Raw genomic sequence first — 27,852 nt, forward strand, 5'->3', positions numbered from 1 at the left:
ATCCAGCGCATGCGCAAACATCAGGAGGCTGTTATGCGCCACAAAAATGTAGCTCAATGGTCTAGCAGCCAAACCGATCTACATAAATTTTAACCAAATTAAGTAAAAACTAGGAGTTAGTCATACCGGTAATGGTATTTCCAGGAGTCCATCATGACAGCACCACAGGAGGTTGCTCTTCATATCCTTGATAGGGACAGGAACACAGAAGAGGTTAAATAGCCCCTCCCAACCTCCACCCCTCAGTGATTTTACAAAGTACCACATCAGGATGGATACAACACAATTTTATTGAACTTCCTCTCTACATGTTCATATCACATATTAGACAAGAGTTCAAGGGGGGGCAAATAATGGGTGCTGTCATGATGGACTCCTGGAAATACCATTACCGGTATGACTAACTCCTAGTTTCCAGGTCGTCCACATGACAGCACCACAGGAGAAATACCAAATAACTCCTATTAGGGCGGGATTACAGCTTGGAGGACTTTTCTCCCAAAGCTAGTCTGCTGCTTTGAGAGAACGTCCAGCTTGTAGTGCTTGCAAAAGGTATTTGAGCTAGACCAAGTTGCCGCCCGGCAAATTTGATCCATGGATGCACCCGCACTCTCTGCCCATGAAGCAGATACTGCTCTCAGTGAGTGGGCTTTTAGGTGATCTGGAGGAGATTCACCGGCTGAAATATACGCAGCGCAAATGGTAGATTTGATCCATCTAGCCAGAGTCGCTTTTGAGGCTTTTTTGCCTCTATTCTTCCCAGACATCTGGATAAAGAGATTTGAGTCAATTCTCCAGCTGTCTGTAAGTTTTAGATACTGCAATACTGTTCTCTTAACATCCAGGGAATGAAGAGAACGTTCTTTTTCATTATTGTAGTTCTGGCAGAACGTAGGCAAAACTATTTCCTGGTTTCTGTGAAAGTCCGTCACAACTTTTGGAAGAAATGAAGGATCCAACTTTAAAACGATGCAATCTTCCTGTATCTTTAAGTATGGATCTGTTATGGACAGGGCTTGAATTTTCGCCTATTCGCCTTGCTGTCGTTATTGCGACGAGGAAAACAGTCTTGAATGTCACAGATTTTAGGTCTGCCTGATCAAGTGGCTCGTATGGAGCTTTCCGTAGCTCATTTAGCACCAAAGTGAGGTTCCATGAGGGTACTGAGCTTCGTATTGTTGGTCTAAGACGTTGTGTAGCTTTGATGAATCTCATTATCCAGGGATGATTCGCTAGTGGATAGTCATAAAAGGCAGTTAAAGCTGAGATTTGTACCTTTAGTGTACTAGGTCTCAAGCCCATATCAAAACCTGTTTGGAGAAAATTTAGTATTTGAGGAATATCTGGTTGTTGGAGAACGGATATTGGAGTATTGGTCTGTGCACAAAATTTCTTCCAAATCTTCTGGTATATAGCCGAGGTCACCGGCTTTCTACTTTTTTTCATAGTTGAGATAACTGACTCAGACAGTCCCTTTGATCTCAAGATCTCCCTTTCAAGATCCATACTGAGAGTTGTAGCATCTTTAGATTTTGATGGACCAATGGTCCCTGTATTAGAAGATCCCGTCTCAGTGGTAGTAACACTGGGTCCTCCACCGCCATCCACTTCAGCAGAGGAAACCAGCTCCTCTTGGGCCAATATGGCACTATTAGGATCACTAACGCTAGACTTTCCTGGATTTTCCTCAGAACTCTGGGAATTAGGGCTAGTGGCGGGAACGCGTATGCGAGTTCCATGTCCCAATGTTGAGCCAATGCATCTATGCCAGTTGGATTGTCTCTTGGATTTAGCGAAAAGAATTCTTTCGTTTTTGTATTGCTCCTTGAGGCGAATAAATCTATTTGTGGGGTGCCCCACTGTTGGATTAACTGAGTAAAGATTTCTTCGTTTAGAGACCATTCTGACGGCTGTACCTTCTCTCTGCTGAGAAAGTCCGCTATTTGGTTCTGTGAACCTTTTAGGTGTAATGCCGTGATGGACTTTACGGTATTTTCCGCCCAGGAGAATATTTCTTCTGCTAGTGCCTGAAGTGGACGGTGCCTTGGTCCTCCTTGATGTAGGAGAAAAGCTACCGTGGTCGAGTTGTCTGAGAAGACTCGGATGTGGTGTCCCTGAAGCTCGTGTTGGCACCTTTTTAGTGCTTCCCAGACCGCTCTGAGTTCCCTGTAGTTGGAGGAACTGTCGCGTATCAATGGTGGCCATGTCCCCTGAAGGTATCGACCTTCTATGTGGGCTCCCCAGCCCCTTGAGCTTGCATCGGTGGTTATATTTATGCATGGAGATATTTTCCATGGTTTTCCTCTTTTGAGGTTTTTTATGTTGATCCACCATGAGAGGGACTGCTTTACCCTGCTGGGTAACCACATCCTGTTGTCTAGTGAATCTTTTCTTCCGTTCCATACCGAAAGAACTTCCTTTTGAAGCGTTCTGGAGTGAAACTGGCTCCACTGTACACTGGGAATGCATGAGGTCATGAGACCTAGAATCCTCATTGCTTTCCTGATGGAGATGTATTTCAGTTTTTTTATTGATTGAAGTTCTTTTTTTATTGACCGTTGTTTTTGGTCTGGCAGGAAGGAGTATTCTAGTTCGGAATTTAGTAGTACCCCTAGAAATATCTTCTGCGTCTCTGGTTCGAGACTCGATTTTTTTGTATTTATTACCCACCCCAGACGTTTCAGGAGTGACGTGGTAATTCCTAAGGATTCTTCCATCTGTTGGGATGAATCTGCGATCAGCAACAGATCGTCCAGATATGGTGCGATGAGAACTTCCTTCTCTCTTAAGTAGGCCATGACCTCCGTCATGAGCTTCGTGAATATCCTTGGGGCAGAGGAGAGACCAAATGGTAGGCACTGAAACTGGAAATGAAGTATTTTCTTGTGGTTTCTTATTGCGAACCTGAGGAATTTTTGATCTGAGGGATGGATGGGAACATGATAGTAAGCATGTTTGAGATCTAGCGTGCACATTACAGAGTTCTTTTTTATTAGCGGTGTAATTGATTTGAGAGATTCCATCTTGAAGCGTTTGTACGCCACCCATTTGTTTAATGGTTTTAAGTTTATTATTGTTCGGTAATCTCCGTTTGGTTTTCTTATGGAGAACAGACTGGAGTAATGCCCCTGAAAATGTTGATGATGGGGTACCGGTATTATGACGTTTAATTCTAAGAGTTCCTGTATGTCTGTTATCAGCCTTTGATGTACTGCCGATGACTCTGTCTGTGTTACGCAGAATCTCTTGGGGGGTAGATGAGTAAACTCTATCCTGTAACCTTGTGCCACTGTCTGTAGAATCCACTGATTCTGAGTTATGTTCTGCCATCCTTCTTGGAAGTATTGTAGTCTCCCTCCTATATTGTTGGCGTCATTGTTTGCTGGGTCCTGTTGATTGGTCTCGAAAGGAACCTCTTCCTCTGCCTCCTTTAGGGTAGCTCCACCTACCGGACTTCCCCTTGCCTCTGTAGTCCTGTCTTGGGTGGGAGCGAGTTTTTCGGAAGAATTGCGGTTTCTTTGGCTTCTCCTCAGGGAAACCTTTCTTCTTATCAGATGCTTTTTCAAGTAGCTCGTCAAGGACTGGACCAAAGACGTGAGAACCTGAGAATGGAATTGAACACAGCTTGTTCTTGGATTGGGTATCTCCCGTCCACGATCTCAGCCATAAGGCCCTTCTTGCTGCGTTTGACAGTGCATTATTCCGGGCAGCAAAGCGTACGGATTCCGCTGAAGCATCTGCCATGAAATCAGTCGCCATCTTTAAAAATGAAAAGGATTTAAGGATTTCTTCCCTTGGAGTTCTATTTTTAATATGACTCTCCAGCTCGTCCACCCAAAGACTCATGGACCTTGCTACAGAGGTAGCCGCTATATTCGTCTTCATAATGGCGGCTGACGATTCCCAGGCTTTCTTAAGAAGATCTTCTGACCTCTTATCCATTGGGTCTTTTAACCCTGACGAGTCCTCAAAGGGAATAGCCGTTTTCCTTGTGACTTTGGCCACAGGAATGTCGATCTTTGGAACCGACTCCCAGACTTTAGTCTCTTCTGGGTCAAAGGGAAGACGGTATTTGAAGTCTCTCGGGACTACTAATTTTTTCCCCACATCTTCCCACTCTTCCATTATCATTGCAGTTATGTGATTGTTGACCGGGAAAACTCTATTCCTGCGAGTTCTCAGGCCCCCAAACATCTCGTCTTGAACTGATAAAGGCTCAGACGAGTCTTCTATTTTCATAGTGCTTCTTACTGCTTTTAGCAGTATATCCGTATTTTCGGATGAGAACAAGTATTTCTTCCGTTCTTCCGGAAGCACAGTTAATGTATTGTCCTCTTCGTCCGAGCCCGGATCGGAATAACCTGAGACCTCTCCTTCCTCGGAACTCACATCCATATCCCATCTAGGCCTTTTAGGCCGCGGAGATTGGGGTGGCACCATAGTAGACACTGTAGCTTGGACTTCGTCTCTAATCATAGATTTAATATTATCTAACAGCGAAGCCTGCTCGTCTTTAAGAAGTTTAGCGATGCATTTTTCGCATAATTTCTTCTTATAGCCCTCTGGGAGTTTGGTGGTGCACAGTGGGCATCTAATAGTCCTTTTTTTAGTAGTTGACCTCTCGGGAATGTCCTTATCCTGAAATGTAAAGGAGATCCCTGTAGGTACAGAACTAACTTTTTGGAATGCATCCCGTACCACATACTACTCACATGGTCCGTGTGCAGCTCTAAGGATTGGACGTCTGGGCGAGTAGCACCTTCCATGTTACTGGGTCAAGTGTGCTGTCAGATGTCAGTCATTAAGTAGCAATCTTACCCGGCTTCAAGACATCTGATTCGTCCTCCTTCCGAGCTCAGCTGCTGGCCTCCACGGTGATTTCAGGTTCCCAGCTGTACTGCGCATGCGTCATCTGGAACACATGCAGACCAGCCTGGGACCTGGAAACCGGCGCATAATCTTAGCCATTGCGCTCTGATTTCCCCCTGCAGCTCCCAGGCGCCCCGGAAACAACCGGCGCCGCCGACCCCCGGAATCCGGCCACGCCCCCCGGAAGTTGTCACCCCCGGCTGGAGCGCCGGACCGGAAGTTAGGGGAGCGACGCCAGCACCGGCCGCACGTGGAGCCTGAGGGAGCGCCGGACACCGCCGCCGCAGCCGCTGCCTCAGCGCTCCCTTTGATGAGGGGATGAGGCAGCGCATGGGAGCAGACAGCTCAACCTAGTCGCAGAGGGACCTCCAGCGGTATCGTGTGACTTCAGGAGTCGCCAGACTCTCACGGCCAGAGCCCCCTCCAGGAGGATGGACCGCACTCCGGAGCTCCTGCTTCAAGACCTGACCTCGGATCAGGTAAAGAGAAAACCTAATCTTCTGGAGAACTCTCTCCTGCGTCTGTCCCTGATAGGGACAGGAAAAACACTGAGGGGTGGAGGTTGGGAGGGGCTATTTAACCTCTTCTGTGTTCCTGTCCCTATCAAGGATATGAAGAGCAACCTCCTGTGGTGCTGTCATGTGGACGACCTGGAAATGCCAGTTTTGCCTATGTTGGTAAAAAGGCTTTACAATCATATCGGCTATAGCACAACAATAAATGCAAAACAGATTTGTAATACAGCAGGTAGATGTAAACACTACCCGGGAGTGGACCCTCCCAAAAAAAGAAAGTAGCTATCCAAGTTCGGTACCCCCAGCCCCAAATTGCAAAAATGTTTTGTCTTAGGGTATGTGCATAAAAACCGTACGGACGAAAAATATATCCAAAAAAGTTATGAAAAAAGAAAAAAAAGAGAAGAAAAAAATAGGGGAGTACAGCATGCATATATAACACTTATGACAAAGGCAAGAGGCAATCAAGTGTATTTTGTGGTCTCTATTATCCCCTACACAGCATCTTCCATTGGTATAAACAGTAATGGTACAGTGTTATTGCAAATGTCCATAAAGATTTGAGTCAATTCTTGAAATTAGTCTTATCAACTTCTCTTCCGTCCAAGACATCTGGGAATGGTATTTCTTGTGTTCTTTAGGTCCAGATAGTAATAACCAATAAGGAAACCCAGGATCTAAAATAGGAGGGAAAGTAATTATACATGCTGTTGGATCCTGCGGCGGAGTTCTTGAGTAGTCTGTCCAACGTAGATCTTATTACAACCACAAATCAGGGCATAGACCAGATTTCGTGTGTGGGAGAGATCTAATGTGAACACACTTAGCTTGATAACACAGTTAAACAACTAGTGGGGGGGGAGATGTCCATCGGATAATGGAAGGCCCCGCTCCTCGGGACGCTCCGGTGACTGCTCCATGCAAGAGGCAGGTTCCGGTGCCAAGGATTGTATGCGACAAGGACCTGCCATGACGTCACGGTCATCTGACCGCGATGTTATCACAGGTCCTGCGCTCATACCAGCCCTGGGACCGGAAGCTGCCACATGCAATGGAGCCGTCACCGGAGCGTCCCGAGGAGCGGGAAAGGCGGCGGATGGTGAGTATAGCAGGACTTCAACGGGCCTTCGGAAGGTGAGTATATGTTTATTTTTTATTTGAAGTCTCTATATTACGTGGCTCTGTGCTGTATACTCCGTCGCTGTGCAATATACTACGTGACTGGGCAATATACTACGTGGATGGGCAATATACTACGTGGCTGGGCAATATACTACGTGGCTGGGCAATATACTACGTGACTTGCCAATATACTACGTGGCTGGGCAATATACTACGTGGCTGGGCAATATACTACGTGGCTCTGTGCTGTATACTCCGTCGCTGTGCAATATACTACGTGACTGGGCAATATACTACGTGGCTGGGCAATATACTACGCGGCTGGGCAATATACTACGTGGCTGGGCAATATACTACGTGACTGGCCAATATACTACGTGGCTGGGCAATATACTACGTGGCTCTGTGCTGTATACTCCGTTGCTGTGCAATATACTACGTGACTGGGCAATATACTACGTGACTGGGCAATATACTACGTGGCTAATATACTACGTCGCTGGGCAATATACTACGTGGCTGGGCAATATACTACGTGGGCTGTGCAATATACTACGTGGACATGTATACTCTAGAATACCCGATGCGTTAGAATCGGCCCACCATCTAGTTCACTATAATGAGGCAGCAGAGTTACTCTGGACTCTGTTCAGCATTGCACTTCTTTTCAGAGGTGCACAAAACTGTGGTTGACTGAGCTTTTATGAACTCTCAAAAAGACGGACCCTGCTGGATAATAAGCCAGTCAGCATGCACAGTGCCCCCATCTGCCTCATTATAGGGAATTTTCCGCTGGGGGTTACGTCTGAATCACACATTTCAGAGATTTACATGGAACCCCTGGGCTATGTGCTCAACGTGGTGAACAGGATAAATGTGTAACGAGCTTTACTGCAATCTTTGGGAGGCAGAATGAAAAAAAAAATAATCAAAAGCAGATCAAGAATTGGTTTTATTTTTACACATTCCTTGTGCAGTATAAGTGATTAGACGACTTTATTCTTTCGGTCGGTGCGATTACAGTGATACCAGATTTATATAGTGTTTTTATGTTTGGATGCTGTCACATTAAAAGATGCTTTCTATATGAAAAAAAAAAGTTTTTGCATTGCCATATTTTGAAAGCTATAATTTTTCAATATTTCTTTTGTTTTTTGGGGGCACAAGTTGAGGTTTTTATTGGTACCATTTTCGGGCACATAATATTTTTTGATCACTTTCTATTCAGATTTTTGGGAGGCAAAATAAACAAAAAGCAGCAATTCAGGATGTTTTTTTGAGGTTTTTTTATGTCGTTCACTGTGTGGTAAACGTGATGAGGCAGCTTTATTCTTCGGGCCAGTATGATTACAGCAATACCACATTTATATCAATCGTTTTTTTTCCCGCTTATACACAATTAAAACTATTTTATGGATAAAATAATTGTTTTGGCATTGCTATATTCTGATGGGTGTAATTTTTTTTTTATTTCTCAGCTGATGAAGCTGTATGGTGGATTATTTTTTTGAGGTGCAAGATTTTTCAGTTTTCAGCAATACACTTCTTATTTACATTTGACCTTTTGATCGCGTTTTATTCCACTTTTTGTTGGGCGGTACAATGAAAAAGAGTAGGTTTTTGCCACATTATTATTATTATTTTTTTATACGGTTTTCGTTGAAGGTGTTAAACTAGTGTGACAGTTTTATAGATTGGGTCGTTCCGAACGTGGTCATACCAAATATGGGCACTATTTTAAATAAACATACGTATTTATTGGTTTGATATTTTTTTCTTTATTTTATGATTATTTTTTAAAATAGTTTTAAAAAAAATGTACTCTTTTTTTTTTTTAACTTAGTCCCTGTATAGCCTTAAACTTTTTTTTCTCCGATCACTGGTCTCATGCATTGCAATACACATATACTGCAATGCATGAAATCTGTCTTTACACTATCAGATCGCCTGTTAGACCATACTGCTGGCTAAGTCTAACAGGCCACCATCATCATTTGACCTCTAGCTGCCATGACAATACTTGCCTGTGGGTATGAGTTTAGTCTTGAGAAGCGGGATGATAGTATTCGGCCCGTGACCATACGGTTGCATGACAGGCCACCAACAGGGGGAACTCAGAGGAATCATGACTGAGCACATCACACACCTTCACAATTCGGCAGTCATTTCTTTTTAGTCTGCACAACCCCTTTATTAAAGTAGAAACAAGTCCATGCAACCAGTTTTTCTCCATCTTTAATTTTTCCTATAAAAACTCTTGCAAGATTTCCAATATTAAAATAAAAATAATACAAGACCAAATTATTTATGCATCATTTAGCAATACAGTTCCCAACCATTGAGCTCGGTTTAAAACCCCTTCATTATGCTTGACATAATAATAAATACTTTGTGGACGATAAAACAGTCTGATAATAGAGCTCATAGTCTCACTTTTAAATGTGTTCATAACTCGATAACCATTAAAATGTGAAATTTGCTAAAAAGTATCTCTCGGAGAGCAATGCCACCTAATCTCTAACTGGAAACTGTAGAGAGACTACTGGCTGACACATGTTGTCCCGTCAATTCTAGATCTCCCTTTCCCTTTAATATTTAATGGCATTTAATACCTTTAAGGCTATTGAAATCCCTTCCCAAAGACGAGATACATTTTACTCCATGCTGCCAAGGGCAAAATGAAATTCATTTGCAGAGAACAACAAATACTGATATGAAATGGAGGGAATCAAATACTGTGTGGAAGACCCAAACTCTAAACATCCGTCCTTACAAATACAATGGACATACAATAAAATGTAAATGCGGTACTATCCTTCCAAGGGAGACTATTCTAGAGCAATGGACCACACAGGAACAGTCGTAGTGTTGTTTCTTTCACGGGAAAAACATGGAACAGGGAAAGCTAGTATTAGTCTGACATCTTTATCAATGACACAGATGACTTGCAGACGCAGATCATAAAATACAAAGTGACCAATAAGTGGGTTTGACCACTCGAAACACATCAAATGCTAAGTTTGGTCCTAAGAGGGGTTTGATGCTGGTCCAGAATGGGTACCATGTGGAAAAGGAGTGTAACAATATTAAATTAAAAAAAAGGAAAATAAAATAATAACCTCTTTAGTGTTTAGTACAGGTCAGGGTCATTCAGCAGAACACGATTACTATAAACCTCCAATTATTATTGCATTATGTGTAACTCAAGTAGGAAATGCGGGATGTCTGTCGACACAACGAACCTCTATATTAGTGTCAACAAATCTCTGAGTAAGTTCCTTGTCCATGATGCTTTAGGAAATCATTTTTTTTTTCTTTTCGATTGCACAAAAGTTAGAAACCTTATTTTAAAGGTTTTCTGCCGTCAGCAGTGTCCTATATAAATACTCATCTTCCTAACCTGAGACACATGGTCGCCTGTACCTGGGCATTATTCAAAAAACTAACATTTTCTTTCATGCCCTTCAGTTATCAGGATGCATTTGAGGCTTAAACCCACACCATATTTGTAACTGGCAAGTTTTCAAATTCACACTTAAAAAAGAAAAAAAATGTATAAAATTAAAACATGATTTAAGGTAGGAAACAACTAAAAAAAAAATCCTTGTTCCACTCTTAACCAACAACATAAAAACAAAGTGTAATAGTCTGGCTCTCCAGGCCCTCTTATACATAAAATACATACATACATATATATATAATATATATATAATATACAGCTTACAGATTCAAGGTTCCGTAATGTTTGTGAAGCAGAATGAAGCCCGTGCTCAGTCTCTCATCACACATTATAAATACAGTATTCTCTCCCCATCGTCTCTTCAATATTAGGAAACTAGACACAAAATGTTGATAGGAGAGAGAGATCGAAAGAAAGAGGGGCTCTACCGGAGATTTTTCCCAACAAGGACCCTGCATCACTTCTAGATAATTCCATGTCTCCGGCAGGAGTTGCTAAAAAGGGTTAGCACACGCAGTTAAAATACAGACACAAACGTTTGTTGGATACAGCTCGAAAGTTTCCCAGAAACAGAATATGTATGGAAATATAAATTACAGTATACAGATGCCTGTACTACCTTGTGTAGTTTCAGCTGCACCGTGTTCTGTGTCATTTATACCTGTATTTAGCAAGAAGCATGCTTACTGCGCGGCCCTACACTCCAACAAAGGACAGGATACTGTCTTCACTAAGAGTGGGAGCAATAAACTCCTTAAAGGAACAACCTGGGTTTACAGAGCAGCTGGTCAGTGTCAAAGGTGTCTTGTAGTGACCATATTAAAGGTTCAAGGAAGGAGGGCGTTGTTTAGATCACTGCACCCCCTCGGATACACTCTTCTCTCTCTCTCTCCTGTCTTCATCAATTTCTTGGGGGTCATGTGGCTCCGGCTTCCAGATAACTCTGCAGTTTACGCACAGTTGTCTCATCCAGTGAGAAGAGGTCAAAGTCAAAAGTCGTATTTGTGACATTGAAGTGGCCCGTTTCTTCTATGAGGTTGACAATCTTGGCAACAGCAGAAAGAACAGAAAAAAAAGACAGTGCATTAATATATTTTTCAAAAAAAACAAACTAGCTATTTTCAAATTTTAGGCACTTGAACCATTTCAAAGCAATGTCTACCTAAATGTTGCTTTAGTTTCAAATTATTCATTTCCACAAGGGTTACCAGAGTAAATGGACCACACAAGGCATGGCTGGGATGGTAAGAAAGATCGCACCGAAACAGTTACAATCTGCGGAAGAAGCAAGGAGACTCAATCTCTCTGCTCTGCCACACGGCCGCTATAGGGCCCCATAGCAGGCGGTGGGGGGCCCGGTGCTAGCAGTGTTTCAGCTGACCGCATTGATGAGAGAAGGAGCGTTATGCTCCCTCTCCCATCATCCCCTCTCAGCGTCTGACTTCACCGACACTGACAGGGGGGTTGCGATGATGTCACTAATCGGCGCCCACGGTCCGGAGATGTGCAGGGCAGGCGCTCAGAGCAGCGGAGGAATGAGAAGAACAGAGGTGAGTATTGTATTTTTTTAATGGGGCTGCATTATATTATAGTCTGCCTATGGGAGTGCATTATATTAGGGGCTGCATTATACTATAGAGGCTGCCTATGGGGGGTGCATTATATTAGGGGCTGCATTATTCTATAGATGCTGCCTACGGGGGTGCATTATATTAGGGGCTGCATTATTCTATAGAGGCTGCCTATGGGGGTGCGTTTTGTTAGGGGCTGCATTATGCTAGAGTCTGCCTATATGGGTGAATTATATTAAGGGCTGCATTATGCTATAGAAACTGCCTATGGGGGTGCATTATATTAAGGGCTGCATTATTCAATAGAGGCTGCCTATGGGGGTGCATTATATTAGGGGCTGCATTATACATAGTCTGCCTATGGGGGTACATTATATTAAGGGCTGCATTATTCTAGGCTGCCTATGGGGTTGCATTATTTTAGAGGCTGCATTATACTATAGTCTGCCTATGGGGATGTATTATATTAGGGGCTGCATTATACTATAGAGTCTGGCTATGGGGGTGCATTATATTAGGGGCTGCATTACACTACAGTCTGTCTATGGGGGGAGCATTAGACTATATAGAGTCTGGCTATGGGAAATGCATTATATTATAGAGTCTGCCTATGGGGGGTGCATTATACTATAAGGAGGCCTATGGGGAGTGCATTATACTATATTGAAGACTATATTGAGGATTGACTGGTGCATTATACTATATGGAGGCTATCTAGGGGGCCATCATACAGTGTGGAGATTAGTGTTGGAGCTATCAAACAGGGGTTAGTATATATACAGTGAGGGGGAATTAGATTGTATAAGAGAGCATCATACTGTTTATATTGGAGCTTTAAAGGGGGGAGACTCGGGACATTATTAAATGTAAAGTAGGCACTTATTGTTATAGGGGAACTCAGGTTACTGTTGACTGTCAAAGGGGCACACAGGGCATTATTAATTTCTAGGGGACAAAATGTGGGCACTGTTTTCTAGGCCACTTGCACACAACATTACTATATTCTAGAACATTACTATATTCTAGAAGTTTGTTTTACCATCTAAGGGGCACACAGAATCACACAGCAGCTGCAGTAATTGGGACATATACAACAGAGTTTTCCGCTCCGTCCAAAGCGCTGTCATTACGGACGGTGGAAACATACCCTTAGGGTGCATCACCCAGTTGTAATCAAGGTTACCTGGTTAGGGGCCCACTCAGAAGTTTTGCACCCACTGAACCAAAACCCTAGCTATGCCTCTGCTTAGGCATACATGGATCATTGGATACTTAGCCTTGACACAGTAGTTACCCCTTCCATCTTTCCTATGGAGCACCATGTATATACTATTTAGCAGTACAGTGAGTTACATTACATTTATAGGTATACTAGATGGTTGCCCGATTCTAACCCATCGGGTATTCTAGAATATGTATGTCCACGTAGTATATTGCCCAGTCACGTTGTATACTGCCCAGCCACGTAGTATATTGCCCAGCCACGTAGTATACAGCACAGACACGTAGTATACAGCACAGACACGTATATTGCCCAGCTACGTAGTATATTGCCCAGCCACGTAGTATATTGCCCAGCCACATAGTATATTGCCCAGTGACGTAGTATATTGCCCAGTGACGTAGTATTTTGCCCAGTTACGTAGTATATTGCCCAGCCATGTAGATTGCTCAGCCACGTAGTAGATTGCCCAGTTACGTAATATATTGTCCAGTGATGTAGTATATTGCCTACAGCACAGAGCCACGTAGCATATTGCACAGCCCATGTAGTATATTGCCCAGCTATGTAGTATATTGCCCAACCACGTATGATACAGGTTAAAAAAATAAAAAATAAACACATACTCACCTTCCGCAGGCTCGTTGTAGCACTGTCGCCTCTGTGGGGTGCAGGCGGCATCTTCCGGTCCGAGGGTGTGCTGACGTCGCGGTCACGTGACCGCGTCGCGGTCACATGACCGTGACGTCACGGCAGGTCCTTGTGCAGGACCTGCCGTGACGTCGCGGTCACGTGACCGTGTAGCGGTCACATGACCGTGACGTCACGGCAGGTCTTTTTCGCGCATGCGCACAGGACTTCTGATGACGTCGCGGTCACATGACCGTGACGTCATGGCAGGTCCTTCTGCCAGACCATCCGTGCGACTGGAGCGTGCCGGTTGCATCGCGAGGAGCAGGAAAGGCGGCATAGGCGAGTATATAATAATTTTTTATTTTTTTAATTATTTTTAACATTCGATGTTTTTACTATTGACGCTGCATAGGCTGCGTCAATAGTAAAAAAACGCGGTCACACAGGGTTAATAGCAGCGGTAACGGACTGCATTACACCGTGGTCCATTACCGCTGCCATTAACCCTGTGTGAGGGCAGACTGGAGGGGAGTATGCAGGCGCCGGGCAGTGAGTGCGGGGAGTAAGGAGCGGCCATTTTCTTCCGGACTGTGCGCGTCACTGATTGGTCGCGGCAGCCATAACAGGCAGCTGCCGAGACCAATCAGCGAACGAATAACCGTTACAGAAGGACAGACAGACGGAAGTACCCCTTAGACAATTATGCATATAGATAGCTCCATTTCTCCCATCTTGTGGGCCCCTTTAGGTTTTTCACACAGTTTTTCCACACGCGTATTTGTTTCCCATTCCATCCTATATCCCCTTAACGACTGCTGATATGCCTTTTAACGGCAGTAGTTAAGGTTACTTATTCCTCAGCACCGCATTTTAACAGCACTGAGAAATAAGGGTATACAGTGGCATTGTCGGACTGAATCCTGATGGGACGACCCACCAGGAAGGGATGGAATTGGAGAAGAGCTAACCTGATTGCCTGAATTTCCAAGATGTTGATCGGAAGGCGTGATTCCTGAAGTGACCAGCGGCCCTGAGCAGTGTGATGTAATAACACCGCTCCCCAGCCTAGAAGACTGGTATCTGTTGTCCACCACCTGAGAGACTGTCTGACTCGGTGGAGAAGGAAGAACCGACGGTTGAGGAAGAACAGGTTCCTGTCCCAAACAGCCAGGAAGGCATGCTGTAAGTGACGGAGGTGTAATTGGGCAAATGGAACTGCCTCCAAGGCTGCTACCATCCTGCCGAGGACTCTCATACTGAAACGCAGAGAGTGAGTGCGAGGTTGAGAGAGCTTCTGAGCTTCCCGCTGTAAGGCTGAGATCTTTTCCGGGGGAAGATGCACCAACCCCTGAGAAAGAGAATCTATTGTGATGTTCACAGCCTCCTTGCAGGCACGGAAAGAGAGGCCTTTGATGAGGATATCGTCTAGATACGGTAGCACCACCACGTCTTGGGTGTGAAGGATGGCCACGGCAGCCGCCATGACCTTGGTGAATACCCTGGGAGCAGTGGCGAGGCCGAAGGGCAAAGCAACAAACTGGAAGTGTTGCTCCTGAACTGCGAAGCGAAGGAACCTCTGGTGAGAAGAGAAAATTGGAATGTGGAGGTACGTGTCCTGGATGTCTATAGACGCCAGGAACTCGCCTTTTTCCATGGAGGCGATGACAGAACGAAGCGATTCCATTCGGAACCATCATACCCTGGCGAACTTGTTCAGCAGTTTTAGGTCCAGTATGGGCCGCACACTACCGTCCTTCTTTGGAACAATGAACAGGTTTGAATAAAAACCTTGAAACCTTTCGCTTTGAGGGACCGGGATAATAACCCCGTTTTCTTTTAGAGAGCTTATGGCCTGGAAGAACTCTGATGCCTTTGCCTTGGGAGGAGAAGACAGGAAAAAGCGATTTGGTGGAAGAGAGGAGAATTCTATCTTGTATCCAGAGGACACTAGGTCGCGGACCCACTCGTCGTGAACGATCGAGAGCCACGCGTCGCTGAAGGAAAGCAGGCGGCCACCTACTTTGAGTGTGTCCCCCAGATACCACAGGGAGTCATGGGGGGGAAATCTGCCCGGTCTGGACACCCTGGATCCTGACTGCCTAGGCCTGCCTCTCCATGAAGGGGAAGGTTTGTAAGAGGTTTGGGGACCTCTATCCCTACGTTGTGTCCGGCCGGGTCCGGAAGATGTGGAAGTAGAGGACCAATTTGAGTTGGAACTAAAAAAAAAAAAAAAAAAAAAAAAAATCGGGACCGAGCCTTCTGTTGCTGGTTCTGAAAGGGTCTCTGTTGTGGGACAAATTTACTCTTCCCTCCAAAAGGCGACCGCTCTGATATGGTAAAGAAGTAAATGACTTTTTGGAAGCAGAATCCGCACGCCAGTCCCTGAGCCATAAGCACCTCCGAATGGTGATGGTGTTTGCTGCTGCTTGAAAAGCGCAGTCAGCGGCATCCAGAGACACGGTCACTAGAAAATCCCCAGCTCTGGCTATCTGAGTAGCAAGGTCTGCTACCTCGGGGGGAAGATTAGTATCCAGAACAGCTGAAGACAAGACCTCAGCCAGGTTCTCTACTAGCCCCAAGGGAGGGGGAGCAAGAAAAGGAACTCTCAGAACCCGATTCCTGGGTCTGGGGACAAGTCATGAATCCTTTTCCTGGAAGAGCAACAGCTCCTTGGTAAGGTACGACCCCTAGTGTACAAGGGGTTCTGATCATCGGAAGCATTGTCCATAAGAGTGCCCTGGTTAGAGGAAGGGTCTCGGAACGAGTCTAACGCTTTGGCCAGGGATGCCATAGACCGGGTAAGGGAGGTAGCCCATTCAGGGGGACTAGGCTCACTGGGTTCGGTATCAGTAACAGGTGGTTCCTGAGCAGTCACCGGTTCACAAGCTGAGCATAACGCAGTACTGTGACCCCGGGGTAGAGATACCTTACAAGAGGTACAAGCAGCAAAAAACACAGTGTGGGTTTTCCCAGACTTTTTGTTAGGCTTTGATTGAGACAGTGTAGCCTTGAGGAGAGCGCTTACTAGCAGGGGAAGGGTTAAGCTATGTTTCTACAGCTTACCCAGGTCCTGTGTCTTGAGTCCCTGGGGGAGGTCCGCAATGTGTCCACCGAAATCACTAATCCCTGAAGCTGTGATTCAGAACGCTGGAGCAGTGTTGCAGCATCAGCCCTGTGGGTGTCCAAAGATGGCCGCCGAGATCAGGAAGAGAAGGCGCTTCTCGCAGAACGAGAAGTGCCAGAGAGAGTGGGCAGCGGTAACTGCCAGTGGGCGGAGCCAACGTTCCGGCCTGGAAGAGAGAAAAGCCGGGAGCTAAATTTTAAGCTTGCGGTTGCGGCCTGGCGCGCCGCGGCCGCTATTTGTGTGGACCGACATGACCCACGCACCCGGGCTTTAACGTATATGCGGACCTTCCTTATCCCAGGGACCAGGACCTCCCAGTGCCTCAGCCCCGCAGGTGTACTCATGGTAGATCCGGTGGGCCGGTGCTCAATCCACCGTCACCATAGTCAGGGAGGGGGTGGAGAGCTTCTGCCGCCTTCCATCATCCGCTATAACAGTGGTGATGCAGTGGGGGGCTGCACGGATGCCATAAACATCATGTCCGGCTATGCACCTGGCTCCAGGAGAGGTAGGTACAAAACTATGTAAAGCAGTTAATACAAGAGAAGATAGTATTCTGCTACAGAGGGATCTGGATAAGTTGGAAACTTGGGTTGAAAGGTGGCAGATGAGGTTTAACAATGATAAATGTAAGGTTATACACATGGGAAGAGGGAATCAATATCACCATTACACACTGAACGGGAAACCACTGGGTAAATCTGACAGGGAGAAGGACTTGGGGATCCTAGTTAATGATAAACTTACCTGGAGCAGCCAGTGCCAGGCAGCAGCTGCCAAGGCAAACAGGATCATGGGGTGCATTAAAAGAGGTCTGGATACACATGATGAGAGCATTATACTGCCTCTGTACAAATCCCTAGTTAGACCGCACATGGAGTACTGTGTCCAGTTTTGGGCACCGGTGCTCAGGAAGGATATAATGGAACTAGAGAGAGTACAAAGGAGGGCAACAAAATTAATAAAGGGGATGGGAGAACTACAATACCCAGATAGATTAGCGAAATTAGGATTATTTAGTCTAGAAAAAAGACGACTGAGGGGCGATCTAATAACCATGTATAAGTATATAAGGGGACAATACAAATATCTCGCTGAGGATCTGTTTATACCAAGGAAGGTGACGGGCACAAGGGGGCATTCTTTGCGTCTGGAGGAGAGAAGGTTTTTCCACCAACATAGAAGAGGATTCTTTACTGTTAGGGCAGTGAGAATCTGGAATTGCTTGCCTGAGGAGGTGGTGATGGCGAACTCAGTCGAGGGGTTCAAGAGAGGCCTGGATGTCTTCCTGGAGCAGAACAATATTGTATCATACAATTATTAGGTTCTGTAGAAGGACGTAGATCTGGGTATTTATTATGATGGAATATAGGCTGAACTGGATGGACAAATGTCTTTTTTCGGCCTTACTAACTATGTTACTATGTTACTATGTTACTAGATGGAGGGCTACTTCATGTGGTCGCCTGCTATGGAGGGGGGAGATAGGAGCGCAAAGGAACCGTCGCCCGTAAAGTGAGCTCAGGGCTGGCATCCAACGGTGCAGGAAAGGGTATGGAGAGGGACGCTCCGCATTCTTGCCTGTTGCTGGTTCGGGGGAGATCGGAACCTAGAAAGGACCCGTCGCCCCCATTCGCTCCGTTAAGGGAAAAATAGAATAAAAATAAAAACGGTGGGGTCCGAAAGCAGATCCAAGTGCCTCCTACAGAAACTAAGCAAGAACTGGTTCACTTGGAGCCAGCAGGAGGGTGTATACTGCAGGGGAGGAGCTATTCTTTCTGTATTACTTAGTGTCCTCCTAGTGGCAGCAGCATAACACCCATGGTCCTGTATCCCCCAATGAGGCGTAGGAGAAACAAATATTTCACAGAGTCAACATTAAAATATATATATATATATATATCAAACTGAATATTTTGCAGTGGTGTCCTAATTTTTGCCAGAGCTCATATGTATGTATATATATATATATATATATATATATATATATATATATATATATATATATATAGTAGACAAAAAATGGAACAGCACAAGTCCTATACTTATCTTCGGGTGCACAGCCCAAACAACCCGTCCAATGGTTGTATACCAATCCAGATAGATCACAAAAATAGGCAGCACTCCATATTCAAGAGATAATATGCAGATGTTTATTGAGCCCACATCTCCATGCAACGTTTCGGCTCCAACTGAGCCTTTCTCAAGCCTTGAGAAAGGCTCAGTTGGAGCCGAAACGTTGCATGGAGATGTGGGCTCAATAAACACCTGCATATTATCTCTTGAATATGGAGTGCTGCCTATTTTTGTGATCTATAGAGAGAGAGAGAGAGAGAGAGAGAGAGAGAGAGAGAGAGAGAGAGCGCGAGCGAGCGAGCTCTGGCAAAAATTAGGACACCACTGCAAAATATTCAGTTTGATTTTTCTCTTTATAGGTATGTTTTTGAGTAAAATGTAAATTGTTCTTTTATCCTATAGCCTTCTGACAATATGTCTCCGAATTTCCAACTAATTTTTGTATTTTTTTTCTGACAAAGAAAAATGGTCAAATTGAAAACAAACAGTGCTTTCAGACCTCAAATAATGCAAGAAAAACAAGTTCATAATCATTTACAAACAACAATACTAATGTTTTAACTCAAGAAGAGTTCAGAAATCAATATTTTGTGGAATAACCATGATTTTTAATCACAGCTTTTATGCGTCTTGGCATGCTTTCCACCAGTCTTTCACACTGCTCTTGGGGCAAAAATGTAAGCAGTACTTCTTTGTTTGGTACCTTGTGACTATCCATCATCCTCTTAATTACATTCCAGAGGTTTTCAATGGGGTTCAGGTCTGGAGATTGGGCTGCCCATCACAGGGTTTTGATGTGGTGGTCTCTAAATTTTTGCCAGAGCTGTATATATGTATGTATGTATGTGTATATATATATATATATATATATATATATATATATATATATATATATATATATATATATATATATATATATATATATTTTTTTTTTTTTTTTTTTTTTTCTTCTTCTAATTTTTACAATAAAATCCAACCCACTCCCAGCTCATCTCCTTTAAAACTTTTTTTCTGTGTCGCCATTTTGTAAAAGCCATAACTTTTATTGTCATTAATATTAAGTACCATTTTGGGGTTCTTGAGACTTTTACACTTTTTATTCAATATTTTAAGAAAAATGATCATAAAACAAACTTTTTTTTTTGGGGGGGGAAGGCGGCGTTGATTGGGCAGGATAAATAACTTACTCATTTTATTGTTTGGATCGGTATGGACATTTCAATACCAAATATATCTACTTTATTGATACTTTATTCATTCCTAAAATTCTATGAAAAAAAAAAAATATTTGTTTCACTACAGTTTAAAGCCATAACTTTATTTTTTTCTGTGATGTGAATATATGAGGGCTTGTAATTTTAGTAGATCTAATTTTCAGGCCAGAGACTTTTTAATTGCTTTTATTTAAATTTCTTTGAGGCAATTAGACCAACAATTGGCAATTCTGTATGAGATTTATTTTATTGGGGGGGGGGAGACAAGTGACAAGCTAGTCTTATAGTTCAGGATGCTACAGATGTGGCAATGTTAATATGTTTTTTTTTCCAATAAAAAAATGGCTTAAAAGAAAAAAGGGCTATGTCGTCACATAATTTTTGTTTTGTATTTGTTATTTTTATAGACTTTTTTTTTTTTTTACTTTGCAGCTGTGATATATAAAACAGAGTTAAACATCGACCAGAGAAGATCACACATCATTTCTCTTTTGTCCCTGCAGCTTGTCAGCTCCCCAGAAACGGCTCCTGTCTCCTCCTTTACAGTAGCTGAAGTCAGGGGCATAAAATGTAAAATAAAAAGTGCTGTTTTTTTCCTCTATGATAGAACAGAAATACTAAAATTTTGCAAAAACAAACCTAGGTAAAACTTTAGCGACAATATTGCAGGCCAAAGTAGTACTGTACACGGACTCACCTGTTGTAAAACATTTCTCTCTCGTAGAGCCATCAGTCTTCTGTGTAGTTCAACTAGCTCATCTGTATATGCCTAAAACAGTCAACGATGAAACAGTTAGGACCACAAATTCCAACAACAAGGTGAAATACTAAAGACATTCTAAACAGATCTTAAGCTCACCTTGTCATAACCTCCTTTCTTTAACATTTTGTCAGACTTGCTGCAAGCCTCAGGACTCCTACGGCCAGTGGTCTATGTATAGCAAGTAAGAATATAAAGCAATGGTAAAGTACGAGTTAATAACACTTAAAATAAAACTTAAAAGGAAATCTGTCACCAGGTTTTTGCTACACCACCTGAGATCAGCACTACTTGGGGGTAGAGACCCTGATACCAGCGATGTGTCACTTACTGAGCTGCTTGTTGTAGTTTTGATAAAAATCATGGTTTTACCTGCTGAAAAATCGACCAGTTCTCTGAATGCTGAGCTTCACATAATCCTGTCCAAAACCACTGATTGACGGTTTTCTGTGTACACTGTGGGACTACCTTGTAGCAGGTTTACAAGTCCTATGGTGATAATCTCCGGCTAATAAAACTGTGAGTTTTAGCAAGTCTACGGAAAGCAGCCCAGCAAGTGACAAATTGCTGGAATCAGAGTCTATGCCCCTACATTATGCTGCTCTCAAATTAGGTGGCAAACACGTAGTGACAGATTCCCTTCATTACATAAAGCGGTGGTGTCGGACAAGATGTTTCAAAAATAGCTACCCAACACAAATGGTAGAATGTCCTGATAGCGAACTAGATCACAAGTAGGGATGTAAGCTACAAAAAGATAATGAAAATTAGAGATGGGCGGACACCTGGATGTTTGAGTCAGGCGGGTTCTGCCGAACAGTGACAAAAAGTTCGGATTCGGGTACCAGAAAAGTACCTGGACCCCATTCACTTGAATGAAGGGCCCAAGCATCCAGTGTTTGACATGCTGTCATGTGCATGACAGTGCGGCAAACATCGCTTCCAATCGGTGGTAAAATTACGGTATCACTGCCAGTCAGACAGCCCCAGTTCCCAGAATGTCAAAAGATAGAATGAGCGCAGCTGTGATCGGAAGTTTACCTCCGGTCACTGCTGTCAGTTGATGGGACTACTGCTCCCATCAGCCAACGCTTGCTGCCGCTAATAACAGTGAGAGAAGGAGCAGCTGATGGAACTATTCATCAGCCATTGGGAACTGAGTGGGAACCCCTGTAAATTTTTTTCCTAGGCAAAACTCACAGCTGGGGGCAACCCTCAGCTGTCAGCAAGGCTGGTTATCAAGAATAGAGGGGTCCCCATGCATGCAGTATTTTTTTAATTATTTAAATAAATAATGGCGTGGGGTCTCCTCCATTTTTGACAACCAGCCAAGCTAAAGCAGACAGCTGGAGGCTGGTATTGTCAGACTGGTAAGGGGCCATGGATATTGGCCCCCAGCCTAAAAATAGCAACCCAAAGCTGCCCAGAAAAGGCGCACCTATTAGATGCGCCAATTCTGGCACTTAGCCCGGCTCTTCACACTTGCCCTGTAGCAGTGGCAAGTGCGATTCATATTTGTGGGGTTGATGCCCCCTTTGTATTGTCTATAAGACACCTATCCATTACTAATCCTATAGTTATATGGTAAAGACACAGCCAGAATAAAGTCTGTGGAATTAGGTGAGTGTGTTTGTTATTTTGAAATAAAAAAAGTGTGTGATACCTTGTTGTTAGAAGGTGGCATCTTCTGTATTGGCGTAGTACCACGGCTGGGGGCACACGAGTCATCACTACTATCACTATCACTGTCACTCAGACTCATCCTGTGAAAACAAAAGTGCACATCATTTTATTTTACCCTTTGTCAACATGGCAATTTTTTTTTCCTCCCCTTCTTTGAGGAGCCATAGCATATTTTTATTTTTCTGTAGACTTTTTAGCCATATGAGGGCTTGATGTTTTGCAGTACCAGTTTATAATGACACCGCTCATTTTACCATATAACGAGGAAAAAAATTCCAAGTGCAATGAAAAAGAAAATAAGACCAGCAGTTTCTCAATTATTATTTTGTGTATTGTCTTTATGGTATTCATTTTCATTGTTTGATTTACAGTGGGTACGGAAAGTATTCAGACCCCTTTACATTTTTCACTTTTTGTTTCATTGCAGCCATTTGGTAAATTCAAAAAAGTTTTTTTTTTTTTCACATTAATGTATACTCTGTACCCCATCTTGACTGAAAAAAACAAATGTAGAAACTTTTGCAAATTTATCAAAAAAGAAAAACTGAAATATCACATGGTCATACACTCAACTTTCTCCCCCTTTTAAATTCCACAATAGAGACAATTAAGTCATGCGGCGCACCATTTGTCTCTTGGATGGAGCGCAAAAACTTACTTAAAAGCTTTATATTACCCAGATTTTGTTATATCTCACGGATGCTCCCCATAAAAGTCCCGACTACGTTCTTTCACAAAACACGCTCTATATTTGGGAGAGATATCTGGAAAGGATTGAAACCCAGACTTAGCTTCAATACCCTCTCGCTACCTAGAATAAAGGGAGGAATGGGAGTACCGGATGCACGAAAATATCATACAGCCACCATACTATCTATAAGTGCTGATTGGGCAAGAGGCCCTAAAGATAAGCTATGGACAAGAATAGCAGATGACTCAATTCCCATACCGATCAATGCGGCACTACATGCACCTACGGAGTTCATACAGAAACTAGAAATCCAAAATACATTTACCAGGCATATTCTACATACTTGGGCTAAACACTCTAATTTATTAATGCCCCTCCCTTCTCCTTTAGCTAGAGTCATGGACCTGCCAGGGCTGTACCTAGATCAGACCAGAACGAGGTCAAAGGACGTTCTTCATATGATCAGGACTAGCGTTGAAACACTATTTACAAACCACTCTAACAGACCATACGATCCCTTTTCTTCATTTTTCCAGACTTAAAAACGCTATAGACTACTATTTGCCGGCTGGCATCCCATTTAGGGAACGGTTTTTGAAACACTACTGGCACAATTTAAACAACCCAAAGGTGTTCTTGCAAAGTTGTACCAAGCAATTTTAACTGATTTGATTACTATGAGGCGAGCCTATATATCATTGTGGGAAAAGCACCTGGGTCTTACGCCGGTTTCACACGTTCTGATATTTCTGGTCCCGGAGATATCAGTGTCCGTGTGTATACTACATGCAGCTCACGTGTGGCAACCGTGTGCCGCAACAGTACCACACGGACGGCTGCCGGGAAAACAGCGCTACATTAAGCGCTGTTCTCCGGCGGCTGGCGCTGAAGCCGGCTGTCATCCATTCTCCCCTGCTCTGCCGGCAAGCAGCACGAGCGGGGGAGAATGAATGAATGAGAAGCTGCGGGCACAGGCTCAGTAACTAGCGGTGATGTCACTGAGTCTGTGCTCGTTGCCGGAATGAACTCCTGTGACCTTAGGACTGTGGGAGAATGCAAGTGATGAGGTCACTGTGACCTTTTAACTTTTAGTGTGGCCCCCAGATTGATTCAGTATGACAATGTCGCGCTTAGGTAAAAAAAATATTGTATACCCGACATAGAGGCATAGAAAGGTTTTCTTCTGATTGATTCCATATAGAATCTTTCTAGAACAGCTTTTATGGAATATTGCGGACGTGGCCATGGTTTATAAATGCAGCTTTTCATTCTACTAAATTCAATGGTGCAACAGATGAAATGGCAAGTACACTCAGCTCCATTGCATATGTGTTCGCAGTTTTTATATAGTTAAAAAATATCTGTACTAAAAATGGATGCACTTTAAAGCAAGTATATGCGATCAGTTTTTTGTTTTTTTTAATGACATGGGGGGTATCAGGAGGACATGAGGCTGGAGTTTCTGGAATAAAAAAAAAAATCATGGAAGAACAAATGATAATTGGATACAAAACATATGACAATATATTTGCATCAACTTCTATAGAATGCAATGTTAGAAACAAAACTGATCTGTTTTACATTGGTTGAAAATTTCAGCGGATTTATTTTCTGGCAAATTGCAAAAAAAAAAAAAACGGATCCAGATGTATATGTGCACAAACTATGTCAAGCAGATAACCATTTGGGATATGTTTCCACTATGGCATTCTATATAACCACAAATAATCTGTTTAAAGATTTTTCATGTTGAACCAGACACAGGATGCCTGTTCTGGGCTTCTCCTGTGTGAGACATAATGACACCCTGCTGGCACTCAATACAAAGGTCATCCAAATTTCCTTGAAAAGGTAATGTGGGGGAAGGTCAGTACAGGATAAGTGACAGTGCTATGGGAAGAAGTGAGCTGATAAGAAGGGTTTGCTAAACTCTAAACTCAGCTGTGCCGCCCCTCCCCCCACTGACTCATGCAGGAATTTAGACCAGGAGGTCAAAGCTGTATGTCATTATCTACCAAATCTATGTCAAAGCTACCCTAAGCTGTGGTGGGGGCGTGTTCTTGTTTCCTGTGAATGTTGCTGCCTGCTTATGATTGGTCAGCATCACACAGGGAGAAGAAGTACACGCCTCCAGTGAAAATGGTCTAATAAGTCCAAGTGGGCGTTAACGAAAATTAACTCATTAGGTGCCAAATATTTTCATTGCTAATCTTGCCCCAACAGTTAGTCAAAACAAAAATAAATAAAAAAACAATGCTCTTTATTTCGCTTTGCAGCCACTATTATACACTATGTCCAGTTCAACATACACAACTGAGAGAAAAGTCCTCTTTAAAGATGCTTTTTTTACAGTACAAACGCATACGTCAAGTACACCATAAAAATGTGGTGTGAAAAAAGCCCTTAGTTCTATGTGAGCATTGTATTACAAATGATACTGGTTTCACAAAACTCTTTATCTAGGAAGATAGAGATGTAGAAAAGTCTATTTTCATGAGAACTTTTTTTTTTTTTTTTAAGGGTCTGAATATAAAAAAGATATAAATTTTTGCACAAATCTCAAAAAACAAAGAAGTGGAGAAAACAAATCGAGAAAGTGCAAGGATTTTTTAATCACTGGTATATAACTTACCGAGAATCACGACCTGCTGATTTATTCTTGACTGCGGTCTCATCACCCCCTGAACTGTCATCATCCGACTCTTCAGACTGAAGACCTTCCACCATAGACCGTAAAGGACCTAAAATCAGAACCAAGTTAAAAAAAAATACTTGCTGTTATTAATGTCATGTTAGATAAAATCCATAGTTTACACTGCAACCCATTTAAAGCTAGCAATTAGTCTTATTGCTTCTTTTAGAGGCAGTAACATGCTGATTTCAACTGGCAATTCGTAGCCTTTTGCTGAGGATCATCTGATCTTATTTTAAAAGGGGTTATCTGGTTCTTTAAAACCGATGGCCTATTCTAATTGTTATAGCTATCAAGTGATAGGAAACAATCAAGCAGTTAAAAGAAGTGACAAGTTCATTCTTTAGGCCGCTTCTGCTTGGAAGTTGCTCACTCTCTTTACATTAAAAGTGGCAAAGCAAGAACAGGGGCAAATAAGCGGTCGGCATTCTCCTAAAGTGGCAGAACGGCGCTGGACACTGGAGAGAGCAGCCATAGGTCAGTATATTAACACACTCACACTACATTGCATGCATATATACACACATTTAGTGAAAAAAAAAATGAAAACTGTGAGTGCTTCTTTAAATGGAGTGAATGCTTGTGGGTGTACGCACCAGCTCCCATCGGAAACTGACGAGGCGATCGCTTGATCAATTGAATTATTGCATGCTTAAGTCCCCTGAGGGGACTAAAAAATAATGTAAAAAGTAAAAAAAGATTTAAAATAAAAAAATATAAATTAAAATCAACGTCCTTTTTCACCCATTAAGAAGGAAAATAAAAATATCTTTCTTTTGTAATGGCATATCAGTAAAAGTGCACTCTATCAAAATGCATTACAACATTAAGTAACCTGAATAGTAAAATACCATAAACAGAAAAAAAATAATTTAAAATTGGTCATTCCACCGCCCTAACAAATGCAAAACAAAGCAATAAAAACATCTCATGTACCCCAAAGTCCAAAGTGGTTTCAATAAAAATGTTGGCTCTCCACACAAAAAGAAAACAAGCCCTCACTCATCTCCATCAACAGAAAAATAAAATTGTTATGGATCTCGGAAAATGGTGACACACAGCGACATAAACATGATTTTTTTTTAAATTCTGGACAATCATATTTCCAGCTAATTTTTACTGCCCAATGATCGCCGTCAGAAACAACACCCAAAATACAATGGTGGAATTTCATTTTTTTTTCCACCAATTCATTCCACTTGAAATTTGTTTCCCTTTTTTTTTTCGTTTTTTTTTTTTTTTTAGCACTTAAAGGGAACCTGTCAGCAGGATTGTGCACAGTAACCTACAGACAGTGTCAGGTCGGTGCCGATATACTGATTAAAATGATACCTTGGTTGATTAAATCCGTCTTGTGGTAGTTGTTGAATCTTTATTTTCAGTTTTTAGTTAATGATATGCTCGTGCTCTGGAGGTCTTCAAGTGGTACTGTGCTTAGGTATTCATAATGCAGACTGCTGACAGGTCACTGATCCCTCACTGACCTGCCCCCTAGTTTACATAATGAATATTACATATATTGAAAAGAATAAAAATCACCTTCTGCAGGCAGGTGGCGCCTGTGCTGCAGCACGATCACATCTATAATGTAGCAAATAAACAATGGGTATTTGGAGGGCCTGCTGCTCAGGAGACGCCGCAGAACCCAATAGCGAGGTAACCACGCTCACGCACCGCTTCTGTCAGATCGTCGATAGATGCTACTGCGCAGGCGGCGCCATCTTGTTAGAGAAAAAAAATCTCCACTAATATGGCGCCGGCCGCGCCTGCGCAGTAGCATCCATCGACGATCTGATAGATGCTACTATGCAGGCAGCACCATCTTGGAGGAGGCAATTTTTTTTTCTCTAGCAAGATGGCGTCTTTGGCGCAGTAGCATCTATTGGATCACCGATAGCTGCTACTGCGCAGACATGGCCGGCGCCGTTTTGCCACAATTTTTTTTTTTACTTTATTTATATATAGCATCAAATAAAAGAATTAAATGCACATTATACATGCGATCAGGCTGCAGCACAGGCGCTGCCGCTTGCCTGTTTAAAGTGATTTTATTTTTTCAATATATATATATATTATTCATTAAGAAAAATAGTGTGCAGGTCAGTGACCTGCCATAAGCCATACAGATGAATATGTAAGCAGAGCACCACTTGAAGACCCCACACAGGCCGCCCCGGAGCACGAGCATCTCATTAACTGAAAACTGAAAATACAGATTAA

General features: G+C 43.0%; 1 protein-coding gene across 1 annotated transcript in view; it reads right to left on the reverse strand.

Moving 5' to 3' along the window:
• Positions 1–8,721: 8,721 nt before the first annotated feature.
• MLLT1 (MLLT1 super elongation complex subunit) overlaps positions 8,722–27,852 on the reverse strand; it is a 46,126-nt gene continuing 26,995 nt past the window's right edge. Inside the window, exons 8-12 of the mRNA XM_069741588.1 lie at positions 25,573–25,681; positions 22,230–22,329; positions 20,666–20,737; positions 20,504–20,575; positions 8,722–11,011 (exon numbers count right to left, since the gene is read on the reverse strand). Of these exons, the coding sequence (XP_069597689.1) occupies positions 10,883–11,011; positions 20,504–20,575; positions 20,666–20,737; positions 22,230–22,329; positions 25,573–25,681 (482 nt within the window). The 3' untranslated portion in view covers positions 8,722–10,882. The remainder of the gene's footprint in view (positions 11,012–20,503; positions 20,576–20,665; positions 20,738–22,229; positions 22,330–25,572; positions 25,682–27,852) is intronic.

Source organism: Ranitomeya imitator, chromosome 1 (genome assembly GCF_032444005.1).
Source record: "Ranitomeya imitator isolate aRanImi1 chromosome 1, aRanImi1.pri, whole genome shotgun sequence".
Taxonomy (NCBI): Eukaryota; Metazoa; Chordata; class Amphibia; order Anura; family Dendrobatidae; genus Ranitomeya; species Ranitomeya imitator.